Source organism: Triticum dicoccoides, chromosome 6B (genome assembly GCF_002162155.2).
Source record: "Triticum dicoccoides isolate Atlit2015 ecotype Zavitan chromosome 6B, WEW_v2.0, whole genome shotgun sequence".
Classification (NCBI taxonomy): Eukaryota; Viridiplantae; Streptophyta; class Magnoliopsida; order Poales; family Poaceae; genus Triticum; species Triticum dicoccoides.
This window is the reverse complement of record NC_041391.1, coordinates 119,183,005-119,196,964: the sequence shown is the minus strand read 5'-3', so window position 1 is coordinate 119,196,964 and position 13,960 is coordinate 119,183,005. Positions and strand designations below refer to the sequence as shown.

General features: G+C 44.3%; 1 protein-coding gene across 1 annotated transcript; it reads left to right on the top strand.

Moving 5' to 3' along the window:
* Positions 1–7,171: 7,171 nt before the first annotated feature.
* LOC119325676 lies at positions 7,172–9,693 on the top strand. The gene is made up of 5 exons (XM_037599392.1): positions 7,172–8,264; positions 8,389–8,638; positions 8,841–8,900; positions 9,056–9,187; positions 9,360–9,693. The coding sequence occupies exons 2-5, from the start codon at positions 8,496–8,498 to the stop codon at positions 9,409–9,411; spliced, it is 387 nt and encodes a 128-aa protein (XP_037455289.1). The 5' UTR covers positions 7,172–8,264; positions 8,389–8,495; the 3' UTR covers positions 9,412–9,693.
* Positions 9,694–13,960: the final 4,267 nt, after the last annotated feature.

Genomic DNA, 13,960 nt, shown 5'->3' with positions numbered 1-13,960 from the left:
AGGGCCCGAACCTGGGTAAACATTGTGTCCCTTGCTTCCTGTTACCATCAGCCTAAGACGCACAGATCGGGACCCCCTACCCGAGATCCGCCGGTTTTGACACCGACAGGGACCATCACATTTCATCCACTGCCACTCATGATTCCACGACGCCGATCCAACCCACGACACCACATCCCCCGACGTGCGCCTCACCCCTCTCGGCCGCACCGCCCCTCTGCCTTCGTGTGCATCAAGTTTCTACCACACGTGATTCCCATGACGCTGCTCGAACCCATGACACCACACGTCCCCCGACCTGCGGCTCACACCTCTCGGCCCCACTGTCCCTCTGCCTTTGGGAGCATTACATGTGGACCAGCCACCTATCGAGTCCACATGTTATTGACTCAAAGGCAGGTGTAGTAAGGCACTGAGGCTCAGTCCCGAGGGCCCTAAGAGGGAAATGTAACTCCTGCACTAGGCCTTGTGGTGCTACCGCTGCACGGACTCGTGCCAAACTCGAGATTTGTTTCTTCTTTATCTTTATCTTTACCTAATAATAATAAAGAAAATTGGGTTTATGTCGTCCGTCGTCTAGCGAATTTTGCATAAAAGTCCCTCGGTTTGTAAGAAATTAACCCGCAGTCCCTGTTTTTAGTGGGTCTCTATATAACGTTTCACTTTTACAAAGAAGCCCCTGTGAACCCCAGGCCCGAACCGGACCGCGCCGCCACCCGCAGCTCCATCTTGCCCCCGCTCCCCTCTCACCGGCAAGCCCCCTCGCCGGCGACCCCACATCTCCGCCATGCCTCGCCGCCGGCGACCTTCCCCACTGAACCTCCGGCCGCTTCGCCGCCTCGCCCCTCTCCCTTCTCCTCCTTCTTCTAGATCTCCTCTCAACTCTTTCCCTCTTGCTCGCTGAATGGCCATGGCGCCGCCGACCTTCAATCTCGCCGGATCCGGCCGCCTCCACGCCAAATCCGCCGGAAATGGATCCACCCCTGCCAGATATGCCCGGATCCGACCAGGCCCCGCCATCGCCGCCACCGGAGCGCCGCCCTGCTCGACCTGCAGCGCCGCCGCGGCATGTCCCTGCCAGCATCTGTACGAGGACGACGCTCGTCCCGCACGCGCGCAACACTCGCATGGGCCGCCGCCCCAGCCGGCGCGGCATCAAGACAAGGCCCAGCCCAAGCCGCATCTTCTGCTTCAGTGATGATTAGGTTTGTTTTTTCCCAGCTGAGAATTTGAGGTTGTGCGTGTACACTGTCAACAATATTTTCAGAAACAAAGTAATCGTGTATATCCTTGTATGGGGGAAAGGTGGGCTGTATAAGCACAGACATTAATCGAGTTCAGTTTTTGTGCTATGTAAGCATGGACATTAGGCAGTCAATTTAGCCAGATATAAATTTCGTAAAAACATTGCATTTACAGAAGGAATATAGGTCACATATCATTTTAGTTGTAATTATTCAAATGGCTGACACAAGGTTCAGTACGAATAACATTATAATGTTCCAAATACTATGACATGACTAAAGCTCAAATTTCTAAAGTGGTTGTCGTACTTGCCGTCACAGAGCAGATGTTTTCACATTTCCTGGATTTATTGGTAAGCATGGATGTTGACTGATCCGCTTTGGTAAGTCATGTTTGCCTGCAGGGTGATGATGTCTATGCATCTAGGGAACCATGGAGATTTTAACATGTGATACTTCCTCAAGCAAACCAAGTTCTTTTGCAATTTGCTGCTCAAGTTGTGGCTCTCCTGCAGGTATGTCGTTGTGGTCCTTTCCACTGTATTTATTTGACGTATATGCTTCCTGACAATACTTAGGTTTTGTACTACATGGTAAATGAAATAAAATTTCTAATATGCTAGAACATACTATGGTAATCGTTAGTTTCATTAGTATTTCTTGGCAAACCGTTCTTTCTTGGTCTGCTGAAAATAATTGTCATCAATTTTTCTTTACATTGCCTATAAAGAAAGTGATGTTTTTAAGAGATATTTCTGTAACATGAGCAATGGTGCTTGCTTCTTATATCCCATATATTGTTGAATTATGTGCTTGTGAGGCAAAACGGTCATGGCGGTCCTGCACAAGTGGTGAACAACTGGAAGGGGCGGCACCACGACGGTCAAGGTGGTTCATACCCAGCCGGGGAGGACGACGCACTGCGATGGGCACGAAAGATGTTGCAGCAGCGAACGAGGAGGCGGAGATGCACAAAGGAGAGGAGGAAAAGCGCGCTCTGGTACTAATCCAAGCCCGCCGGCGACTCCCCCATATGTACGAGTTTGTTACCCCCTGCCGCGGGGAAAGAATATTTGGATGATACAAGGGCTTAGATTTTTCTGTTTGTACGTGCTCTTATTGGGATGATACGTGATGATGAATATTGGGTGTAACAAACTGAATCCTAGAATTATTGGATGCATATATTCCTTCATACTTTAGTGGTGAATAGATTGAATTCACAAATGTTTTCATGGATAGTTGGATTCGATTTTTCATATTCCTCCCTACACAGGCTGGGCGGTTTGAGTACATGGAAACATAATTATATCCTACAAACCCTTATTTGGTTTGCTTTCATCTTTATGTTGTTGAGTAAAGAATCAGGAAATCATATAAGGTACCTTGTATCATCTATGTTTCCCCATAGTGTATTTTGTTTGTTTGCTTTGGCTATTGTTGCTGCCATCTCAAGCGCGACTGAAAATTGCCAACATCAGCATCTCAGTCAAAACAGTTTAGTTATTATACTATACATATGAAGCTTAGTGTTTCGTATGCAGGATCAAGATACTCCAATTTCTGCATAAGTTCTCCTTGGTACCAATTTGCATATGTGCAAGGTCGGAGCCTTTGGTCTGTTTGCAACTAGAATTTGAGACACTGGTACAGAGTACGGGTTGGGAATATATACTGAAGGTATGGAACATGTTTCTATTATTTCCTGATGGAATTTGAAAATTGTTCTTAAAAAGAAACATTATATTGGTGGTTCCTTATTTTTTGTGTACAATTTATTAAACTTTAGCAATTCACGAAGCTTGCATACATATAGAAACCCAATGTAGATATTTGTTGTTGGTGATGATGAGAAATCATGTATTTGCATCCAGTGAGAGAGCCTATAGCAAGTAGCTCCATGCGTCCTATTCGTATCGTAGCTGGTATAAATTGAATGTAGGATGTAGGATCAATTGTAGAAAGTCTAAATATTTGTTCAGTCTACATTAATGGATTAATTAGTTGCCAATATATCGCTCGATTTTAAGCTGAAGATTTTCCCCCAAATTTTGTAGCATAATATTTTCTACTGAACAGGAAGAGTTCAGAGCAGGTAGTGGAATAAAGGTGATGAACATAGCTAGCCTAACTTTTTTTTATTTGTTTTCTCTAGCCAAAAAGTTGGCTCAGCTTCTCCAATGTTATTTTGCCTGAGTCAATATCAGTACATGATATTTGTTTGTTCCAGCCAAAAAGTTGGTTAAACATTCGATGTGTTTGTTGGGCATCTCTGCCTAAAATAGAAGTTCAATTCTAAGTTCAAAGTTATCAGCATGTAGTATTGTAAGCTGATGGTTACCAGGAGAACATAACATTGATATTTTCTGACATTGATCGTAGCTTTGTGCAGTCTGAATTTTAGTTCAGACTTCAAAGTGCGACAGAAATAAAAATAGTTGTACTAGCTGCTTTTAATGGATGCAGATGCCGAGTCCCGGGCTTCCCCGAACTTGGCTCTCCAGGCTGCAATCGACGGAGGATGGCCTTGCTTATCTCCCCTCATGGCCGATCAAGGAGGCGAACAGTGTCAATCTGTCATCGACACCTCAGGGTATGGCCGCCACATCTGGTAAAAAATTCACAACAGTACTATGATTGATTGAATGACAAGAATGCTTCTATTTCGTCAGTTTAATTTAGTCCTTGGGCTATTCGTGGAGAACACACACTCCATGGTCTAGACTTGTGACTGTACTTAAGTAGAAGATAGAATTATTCTATGATCTCTTCATGGTTGATCACCGGGTTGCAAGTGAAATTTGTGTATGGACTGTAGAGCGTCAGTATCATAGTCATGAGTCGTCAGGCTTCAGTCATGTGTACTTGGTTGGACATATATGAAGCTCATTCACACTTGAGATTCAGTAATGTTCTTACAATCATTTATTTATGATTTGCAGGTCTAAAAAACAAGCACCGGGTCCTTCTCCTCCATGAATCAGATGTCAACGAGGCAACACGAATCTGCATGAGGCTGAACATAAAAGAAACAAAATGGAGACAACTCGACGAGTTTAGGAACAACATGTCATCGACGATGAGCACTTTTCCAGACAGGGAAAGGATTTTTTATGCCGCGCTAGGACTTTTCGTCCTATGGATTGAAATAGTCCAGTGTCCAGTATTATGGGATTCACTCAATTCAATGCTGCTTCATACTTCAGAGTTCATACATTTATATGTGCACAACATGTGCCTTCTAATTACGAGGTAAAAACTTCAAATTGTTTTTTCGTCTACACATATGCGGTGATGACGCTGGATGCTTCGTATCATCACAAAGAAGCCGGCCAAGTTCCTTAGTTCCTTGTGACTTCAAACGGACTGAATTTTGCATTGTAGGCGTCTACTGTTTCTGAATTTTGGGGTGGCAGCAACAAGGGCGAGGAGCATGATCGTGACACAGAGATGGGCAAGTGCAGGGAATGCAGGCAGCGGAAAGTTGTTGCATTGCGGTTACCAACTACATGGCCAAATATGTCGGCAGCCATCCGCGCATTAACTAATTTATGGCAGGTGAGGATGATATATTTTTCTTTTATTATCAGTAGTCATATTTTTCAGTAGTCAAAGTGGTCGGACCCTTCCCCAGACCCTGCGCAAGCGGGAGCTACATGCACTGGGGCTGCCCTTTATCAGTAGTCATATTTTTCATATTCAAATCCAGATGTAAATGTTCTATTGCCTTGTACCATACCGAACTATTGACTATGCTTGATCTAGCCAGCTGGTACTTTTTTATAGTTGTTTCTCACGAATGAAGGTAATTATGATAAGCATCGGCATCAGGACAAGAAACAATTTTAAGAGAACTGAAATATGCTAAAAATAGTGAGGGTGAAAGTTTGTTCCATTAAGTACTAATCTAATGATATATATGTACATCAAAGGTTGCCTGCCAGGAGCATTGCCTCCATTCCATTGGTTTGCTGTGCGTTGAGCATTTATTTGCAAGATGCGATATAATCCAAGGCACCTACCTGATAAAGAGAAAAATCATGTATATAATCTTTGTATAGCAGTATACATGTGCATATGTTTTAGAGTGTATTACATGGCCATTGATAATTTTGTTATTAAATAGTGCTTTTGCTGGAGATGGAAATTCATAGAGATGACGCCCTATTGATAGAGGCGAGTGGACTGGAGGTGTCCGTTGCACTGAGGGCAAATCAAAGGTTGAAAGTTTGTCAAATTTCCTGTGCTTGGGTATGGCTGGTTTGTAAGCAAATGAGGATACTCTGCCTTTTTACAGTGGTATATTGTTTAGTGAGGGGAAGGTACTCTCTTTTTCTAGACGGAAGATCATCTGATTTGTGGCAAGGGGATATATCGTGTTACTTCTCCCCCGTTTTTGTATGTCTAAATTCAGTAACAATATTATACTCCTTGTTAATTTTCCACGGCGTAACTTCGTAACTACGCGTTTCTCGTGTCGAGGCCAATATGCTTAATGAGTCGATTAGCTTTAAGTAAGCATTAAAAACATTGATGTGCAATCTTTTATTGGTAATGCAGTGAACAAATAAATACTTGAATGTGAACCACTCTATTTTGTGCATCAGATATGGCAAGGCTCTCCTTGTGTTTTTTTCTCCGTTTCTTGTTTTGTTTGGAAAATGACATATTATTAGCTCCAAGTTATTGTCTGGAGAAGCTAAGACTAGGACATGAAGAGAAAGTAACAAAGCAAAGAAATAGTGGCAAATAAACGAAATGAGACATTTGAATGATATGTTGTTTTTTGAAGATCATCATTAACTCATTATTAATGTAGTGGTAATACGTTGTTGCGCACTGGAGAAGACAGTGAGTGCATGTTTGCTCCAGCTCATGTGTCTAAAAATGTTCGCAATTTTGAAAAAAAAGTTCATAAAATAAAAAAGTCCACGATTTTGAATAAAATCCTGTGTATTAAAAATTATTGATGAAATAGACCAAAATGATTGCTAATTTAAAAAAATTCATGCACTTTAAAAAACATCATAAAATTTGAAAAACAATTCATGAATTACAAAAGAGTTTATTGATTCATAAAATGTATGTGAATTTCAAAATAAATCCACCAATTTCGAAAAAAATGTTCAGCTATTCTAGAATTGTTCTCCGATTAAAAAGAAAATGCTTTAAAACAGTTCAAATATAAAAAAATGTCACAATTTATAAAAGAATATTTGTAAAGAGTAAAAAATGTTCACAAAATTGCAAAAATCTTCATAAATGATCGAAGGTATGTTGTTAAGCAGTAATGCTTCTGAGTCTTCGTGAATATACCCGCGTGAATTTTGAAGAATTAACTGTTGGGGTGGATCGGAATATTATAGTATGTTTTAAAAAAAAGTTCCTTGAAATTTAGAATAATTCTTTGAATTACCATTTTTTTGACAACCATGATACTTTTTTGAAAATGTGACCATTGCTTCAATTTGTGAATATATTTATAAAAAGAAAAAATTTCTTGCATTTGTGAACAAATTTCAAAATCATGCGATGAGATGTGAACAAAATGTGGTCGTGGCCATTGAAGCTTATGATTATTTTTTCTCCCGTTGCAACGCACGGGCCCTTTTGCTAGTCTACTAATAAACCAGCGATGGCTTATGGTCGTACTCCCTCCGTCCGGAAATACTTGTCATAGAAACGGATGTATCTAGATGCATTTTAGTTCTATATACATCCATTTTCACCCATTTTGATGACAAGCGATTCCGGACGGAGGGAGTACGTCATAGGACGTTTTGCAGAAAAGAGCCTCTGTTTCTTATAGAAATCAACCCGCGGTCCCTTTTTTAGTGGATCTGGAAAAACGCTTTATTTTTGCAGAAAACACCCCGTGGTTTGGAGTATTCAACCCGTGATGCTTTTTAAATCGGGACGGGGTCAATGCGGTGGCTCAAGCGGCTGGGGCCGGCGCGGCGGCTCGATGTAGATCGGCGGCGGCGGTTGGAGCTTGCAGGGGGCGGATCCGTGCGCTGCAGGAGCTGGGGAGGCGGATCCGGAGGCCGGCGGCAAGGTGGGGTCACCAGGGACGACGAGGATGGACGGAGCACAGATTCCCTGGCGGATCCATGGAGTCTGCGGCTCCTGGGCAGGAAGGAAGGGAAGTGAGGGACAGAAGGAGGGAGTAAGGAGGGGCGACGCAGCGACCTAGGCAAGAGATTACCGGAGCCGAACGCTGGTGGACGGGCGGGCGGCGCGAAGTCCTGGCGCACCTCGGCCATCATCGAGGCCACCACCGCCGCCTGCCGGTGCAACAAGGCAAAGGAGGATCTCCTGGTTTGCTCCGTCGCCAACTCCATGTTCACGGTCGTGGTTCTAATCCCTCTCTTGCCACTCCAATGTTTCCAGGGGACCTTCCACTGTTTTGATTTATTGTATACGTGCAGTTCATCTCCCAGTCGCTGGCTAGATGTGCCTATATCTGTCATCGTTTTTGTCAATCAGATAACCTATCAGTAGGAAATTATTTTCCTTCACTCTGCAAGACCACATAACCAATTTACTATCAGCGGTCTATACGATTAATTTCTAACTTTGCGGGATCATTCTGACTCGGCATCTGTCACACTCTAACAAGCGTTGGTCTTTAATTTCCTACACTATATTGTGCTACAAAATTTAATCTGTGTGTATGAGTACTAATAATTTGGGTTATTTCGTTTTGTTGAAATGATGATAAAATTGAGTTAAGCGAGTTGGAGCTACTGCACCCCTAGCCCGAGTGGAATGAGCTCATGGAGCGCCTCGAAGGCAGGCAGCATCGACTGTGTCAAGCAAGCTGTAGCAGGCCTGCACGACTCCTTGCTGATCACTTGACAGTCCAAGCTTGCAATAGTGTCGATTCAGGTAGCTGTGTGGCATGGCCGAATCCTGCCCGATCAGGGCCAACCAATGGACATGTTGTATGCATCGATCTCCCAATCCAACAGGCAATACATGTCTGCAAATTGTCCTGAAAAAAGTCATTCGATAAGAAAGGTAATTGCTTAGTTGTGCTCAGTTTTCTCCTGAAAGAAACAGTTAACTTGTATAGCTTGCATCAATGACTTCATAGTCCATACAATATTTTATATGCATCAAAACTAAGTTTTGTATGCTGCAGAAACTCAGGAAAATATGGTGGTTCTACGTCACTAGGAAAATCAGAGGAGACTACCCAATCTATAATGACAGGTGGTGGTAGACACCTGGTATTTCTGCATTGATGAAATGTCTTTTGTGGAACTCAAAAAATGGAGAGAGTTTAGAAAAAATAAATTTGAATGGAGATTAATACTGGTTTATTTTGTGCAGAATAGTAGTGATGCATTCTCTTCCGACAGGCTCCAAATGATGGTTATTCTGCAGGATTGGTAAGACAAGCTTCTGGAGATTGATTTCTCATGCAGCTGCTTGTGATGTTGAAATTAGTGTATCGCTCATTTCTTTCCTTGGTTCCTGTAGCAGTTACATTGATAGTAGGTTGAGAATTCATTTATGGAATAGTCCACTGATGTTCCGTAATTAGCTTTCTGTTTGTATCAAACTGACTGTACATTTGTGACAATGCAACAGGGAGATGGATGTAATGTCCTTGTCCGTGCCATTTGCTTTTGTGGGAAGAAAAATGTTGAGGTAAAGGAGGCTCATATCTTGAAGGCGTTTGGTCCATTGATGTAGTAACTAACAACTTCGTTTGGCTGCTAATTACTTTGCCTGAAAGCTGTCTTTCAAAGTATTAATTTACTCCATCTATCATAATTTATGTACAGTAGTTTCATGGTTTGCAGTGTTGTTTTCAATGGTGGATGTGACATCCGACGATTGCCGAGGAAGAAAGGTGCGGGGGAGAGAATCAATTTGTGGTTTATGAATGGAAACCTTGTGTCAACATGTTTGATATGTTTGCTTATTACTCAATGGTATGATCACCGCAATTTTTATGTTGTTTCGTGAAAACGACAATCAACTAGGGCTTAGTTTATTTTTGGTACTGATTTATAGTTTGTTTGGTAATCACATCACACCTTCTTAAACTTTAGACAATTAAATTTGTTTTATGTTTCCTCCTAATTCATCTTTTTTGCCTTTCAGGTTGCATTGGCAAATGGGGCCTCAACAATCTCTTGTGCCATTTGAACTTTAAGTTGATTATCGATGAAGCAAGATATTCTAGATTTATCGAATCCTATTTTTTTTTCATCAGAACGATATGGTTGTCTGTACAAACTACGTCATAAGCTTCTTTGGGTAGCTTTTTACGGTGTTTCCATCTTTTAATTTATCAGCAACTCCATCAAAGTACCAACCTCAGAGTTGAAAGTAAGGGCTGCAGATTTTTCACGGATCAAATAGGAATCACTACCACTGTACTGGCCTAACTTACGTACTAATGCCTACATCAACCGCCTGGAAGAAGTTCTGGGTACTTCTATTGCATCGGTCGGTATATCTTCCTTTATCTATAACTTGATATAGATATTAGGCTGACAAGTAGGCTATTACAGTACAGGTGGACCATTTTTAGACATGCCATATTCTTTGTCTGGATAACAAAATTATTTTCACATGGAAACCTCACACAAAATCGCTGTTTAAATCATTGTTGGATGTTCCATTCTTTGATTATTTTGTTACATTCAAACTAATAATAATGCAAGAAAAAAAAACCTTCATTGTTCTAGAAAGGTGTTGGAGGTTCAGTGCTGCATATTCTGATGATACAACTGTCAATTACAAAATAAGACCAAACACTATTTCCACGAATTAGCATCAAGTTGCCAGGAGCAGTGAAGCGCCGATAATGGTCAGCTATGGTGCTTGAGGAGATGGATATATGTAGATGTAATGTTGCAGATATACGGCTGGAGCAATATGTAAGTACTATTACAGAATTACTTCAGCTTTTGCTGAGTGTTTCTATTAGCTAGATGGTTGTGCTTCATGTCCTAGGATCGCATGCCCTTTATGTTCAGAGTATGGTCTGATTATGAATAAGATAATAAAAAGGTCCGTTACTTCTAACGAGAAATTTTGTTAATTTCCAATTGAAGGCATCCACGCGCCACCTCCTTCTCCCCCTCCTTCTCCGTGTTGAGAAGGGAGCATCGACAAAATAGAGGTAGACATGGACACGTGGTAGGAGCCAAGGGGGGAACAGGGAATGGCGGACACGAGATCCGTGAAGCCAGAGAAGGTATGTAAGCTCGTCCACCGCAGGCTATAGCTCCAAAATCGGTGGCGTCAGCTGCCACCAGTGCCACCGTGTCCGCCTCCGGCTGGCTTAGTATGGCTTCAGGTGTGGTTCCTTCAGTTTTGCAGTTCGATTTACTTGCTAGAGGGAGAGATTATTCTGTTCTAGAAGTCATATTTCTGTCACAAATCTGCTCCGCTCCACTCCTTTTTCATTTAACTGAAATCTGAATGTGAAAAGCAGTTGCAAATTTAGAGCAGCAGAGTAAATGTTCAAAAGTTCAGAGCAGGTGCATGTTTTTGAGATTTATAGGACGTCTAAGCTAGAAGATGGGTTGCCATGCTTTGTAAGTATGATTAGTTGGAGTACTATTCCATCCGATGGCAGTGCAAATTAGAAGTGGGCGCTGATGAAGGACGTTAGGGTATGTTCTTCACGTCCACACTTTAGTGTCCAAAAAGCGACAAATCAATTTTTCTTTGCGAAAAGTCCCAAGGCCAAATATTAAGGGACACATGTCCTTACAAACTCACTCGTACGGAAACATTCAAATCTCTGGGGAGCCGAGCTCTTGTTCTTCCTGCATACCAATGAGCCTCTACCTAGATGGATCAAACTTCTTTCAGTCTAGGAGTTTATGGAAGCAGTGGCCGAGAAGTCGCTGATGTAGACCAGGAGATGTTGTCGGTCGCAATTTGTGAAGCAAATCTCTGCCCCGAATAGGAAAAAGTGAGAAGGGCATGTAGCAACGGCAAGACCTTGAAAATTGATCGAATCCAAACAGATCACCCAGAAACCTAAACATACAAAATCATGTCAGAGACACAGCCCCACACACCCTCGACCGTGAATAAGCACAGTGATGAAATGGGGATAGGACACGGAAAACCATATTCCTACGGAGGGATGACACGTTCTCTCGGTTCCCTGTCCAAAATCCTAAGACAACTGAGAACCCGACGTCGCCTAGGATCCCGTCAAGTAGCCCCCTTCCCCAATGACCAGGCTAGGTCAGGCTGCCACTGAAGGTAGCCAACACGCTGTAGCTGAGACACAACCTAGACCACCCACCAATGCACATGAAGTAGTCGGCCCTCCCCTCAATATCGCGCGGCCCATCGGGGCACAACATCTCTGAAGGACGTCCTTGTTGCCGATGGCTCTTCGTGGGCTATGATCGGCAAAGTACCATGGCGGCGGCAAGAGGAGGAGAGGCGATCTAGGTTTTCTTGTGGAGTGGCTGAAGATCAGACTCATACCTAAACCTAAAGCATTGCTTCCTGATAACTCAACTACGGCAACACGGAAGCATATTCACCTTATAGCGAATGAGGGCAACCTTATTTTCGACATTTGTCTTGGATATAAGAAGTGGCACAAAGTGGCACTCGAGAGGAGCAGGTTTTATAAAAAAGATCGTCCGGTGCAACGCACGGGCATTTGTACTAGTTACTATACATGCACGCAACGATTTAATGGACATTGTAATCTCAACATGTGATGGGGAGCTCTAAATTTGAATTTGAAACTTATAAAACGAAAACATTCTAAGAAAATAAAGTGGGAGAGAGGGAGTATACCGTAGGACGTGTCCCATACGAAACAAGTCCCCTGGTTTGTCACTGTGAAGATGCGGTTAGAAAGGAGCACATCGTCTTCGTACTCATACGGCAGCAAATCGGCCGCAAATAGCATGGTCCACCTTTGACCGCCATGTGCAAGGTTCGTGCTATCTTCTTCAATCTCAACGTGGTTCCATCGTACCAATTCAGGCGGTGGCCCGTTGCATGGCTGATCCCAATGTTGACAAAGCTTCTACGGGAATGGTGTCACCATTGTAAATGTTGTGCAAATTGATGTTGGTACCCTCCCGTACATATGCAAGCCGATCTCCACTCGCACCAAGCCTAACCTGTGAAAAAGTGGGCAGGGGGGAATTAGGAAATGGACACAGAAGTAGTCTTTCGAATGCATTTACTACATGATTAAACTCATCTTACCTGCTCATCGGAGGAAATCCGACTGCCCCTCAATGTCGGCATCTCAAGGGGCGTCAACTTGCAACTACGGCCATGCCGCGCTGGAGAGACCCCCAAGGAAACATCCTCGTATGCTGCATGGAACATCAAGATGCATTTGTATGATTAGTTTATCTTTTTGGCAAGCAAATGTGGAGAGGGGTGTAGGTATCTTTTTGCAAAATTGCCATAGTTTTCTTCCTATCCATCAGATATAAATCAGACCACCTATATTGAAGGATGGTAGGCACACCATCATCATCAACTATGTTTTTTTATAAGACTAGCAAGATGCCCGTGCATTGCACGAAACATCGAGATCTTGCGGGAGAAAAGGATGAACAAGGGAAGGCCTTATCCGCAAAGGTGGAGAGGAGTGCGGGTAATTGTCATAGTTTCCTTCCCATCCATCGGATATTGTCGGGTGGTAGGTGCGACATATGCCAACGGATGGCTTATCATTGTGGGAGCCAGTAAGACATCGCCGGTGCCTGGAAACGGGATAAGGAGAAGACATGCACGTCGGCGGATCTTACCCAGGTTGGGGCTCTACATGGAGATAATACCCCTACTCCTGCTTTGCGGGGTCTCCGCATGATCACTAGATCAATAAGAAGCTACAAGAGGCTCCTTGAGCTGTTCGGTGGGAGGAGGAAGAAGGGCAAGGCTAGCTCTCTTCTCTCCCTATGGTGGTGTCTAAAACTCTATGAGAGCAACCCTTTGCATGGGTGTCCTGGGGGGTTTATATAGGCCTAGCCCTCGGGGGTACAATGGTAATCCGGCTGGGCACGGGCCCCAGCCATCAGTGTCTATGACCACCGGCTTCTCCGCCGGCTGCTGGAGCCCGCCGACTGGTGGGTCCCACCGGTCGCCGGCCCATTGGTCGACAGGCCGGCCCCACTGCTTGGGGGTCTTGTCGGGGGCTGGTTACTGTTGCCTCGCCTCTGATGACGAGGGCTTTGTCGAGGTAAGCATGGCTACAGTGCCGCCACCTTGCGGGCTCTCACTGTAGCCTTACCTCGTCTTGTCTCCTTAATGGCGCGCGCTCCCCGAGGAGGGGAGCTAGCCAGCTATAGGAAGTCGGCCATGCCTTAGGCCGGCTAGGAGAGGTCGGGCCTCCTTCAGGTGTCTCTCTAACCGAAGGGGCCCGCCGCCTACGGGCCGTACTGGCAGGCCGTCGTGGAGGGCGTCATGATCAGCATGGCAACAGTGCCACGCCGGATGGGGATGGCTGTCCTGTACGGCGTACTGTAGACATGCGTGCTCTGGGATTCGGGGATGGCAGGGTTCACTGTTGCCACGCCCCGTCCCATCATTGTTATGGGGGGGGGGCAGACCTCTAGGGCACGGCCCCTAGCCGCCTGCCAGGGGCCGGCCTCTTGGAGTCGGCTCTCTTGGGCCGGCTTCTTGTAGTCGGTCTTTTCGTGACCGGCCTCTTGGATTCGGCCCCATCGTCGCGTCCCCCAAGAGGGTTTATGGCCGGG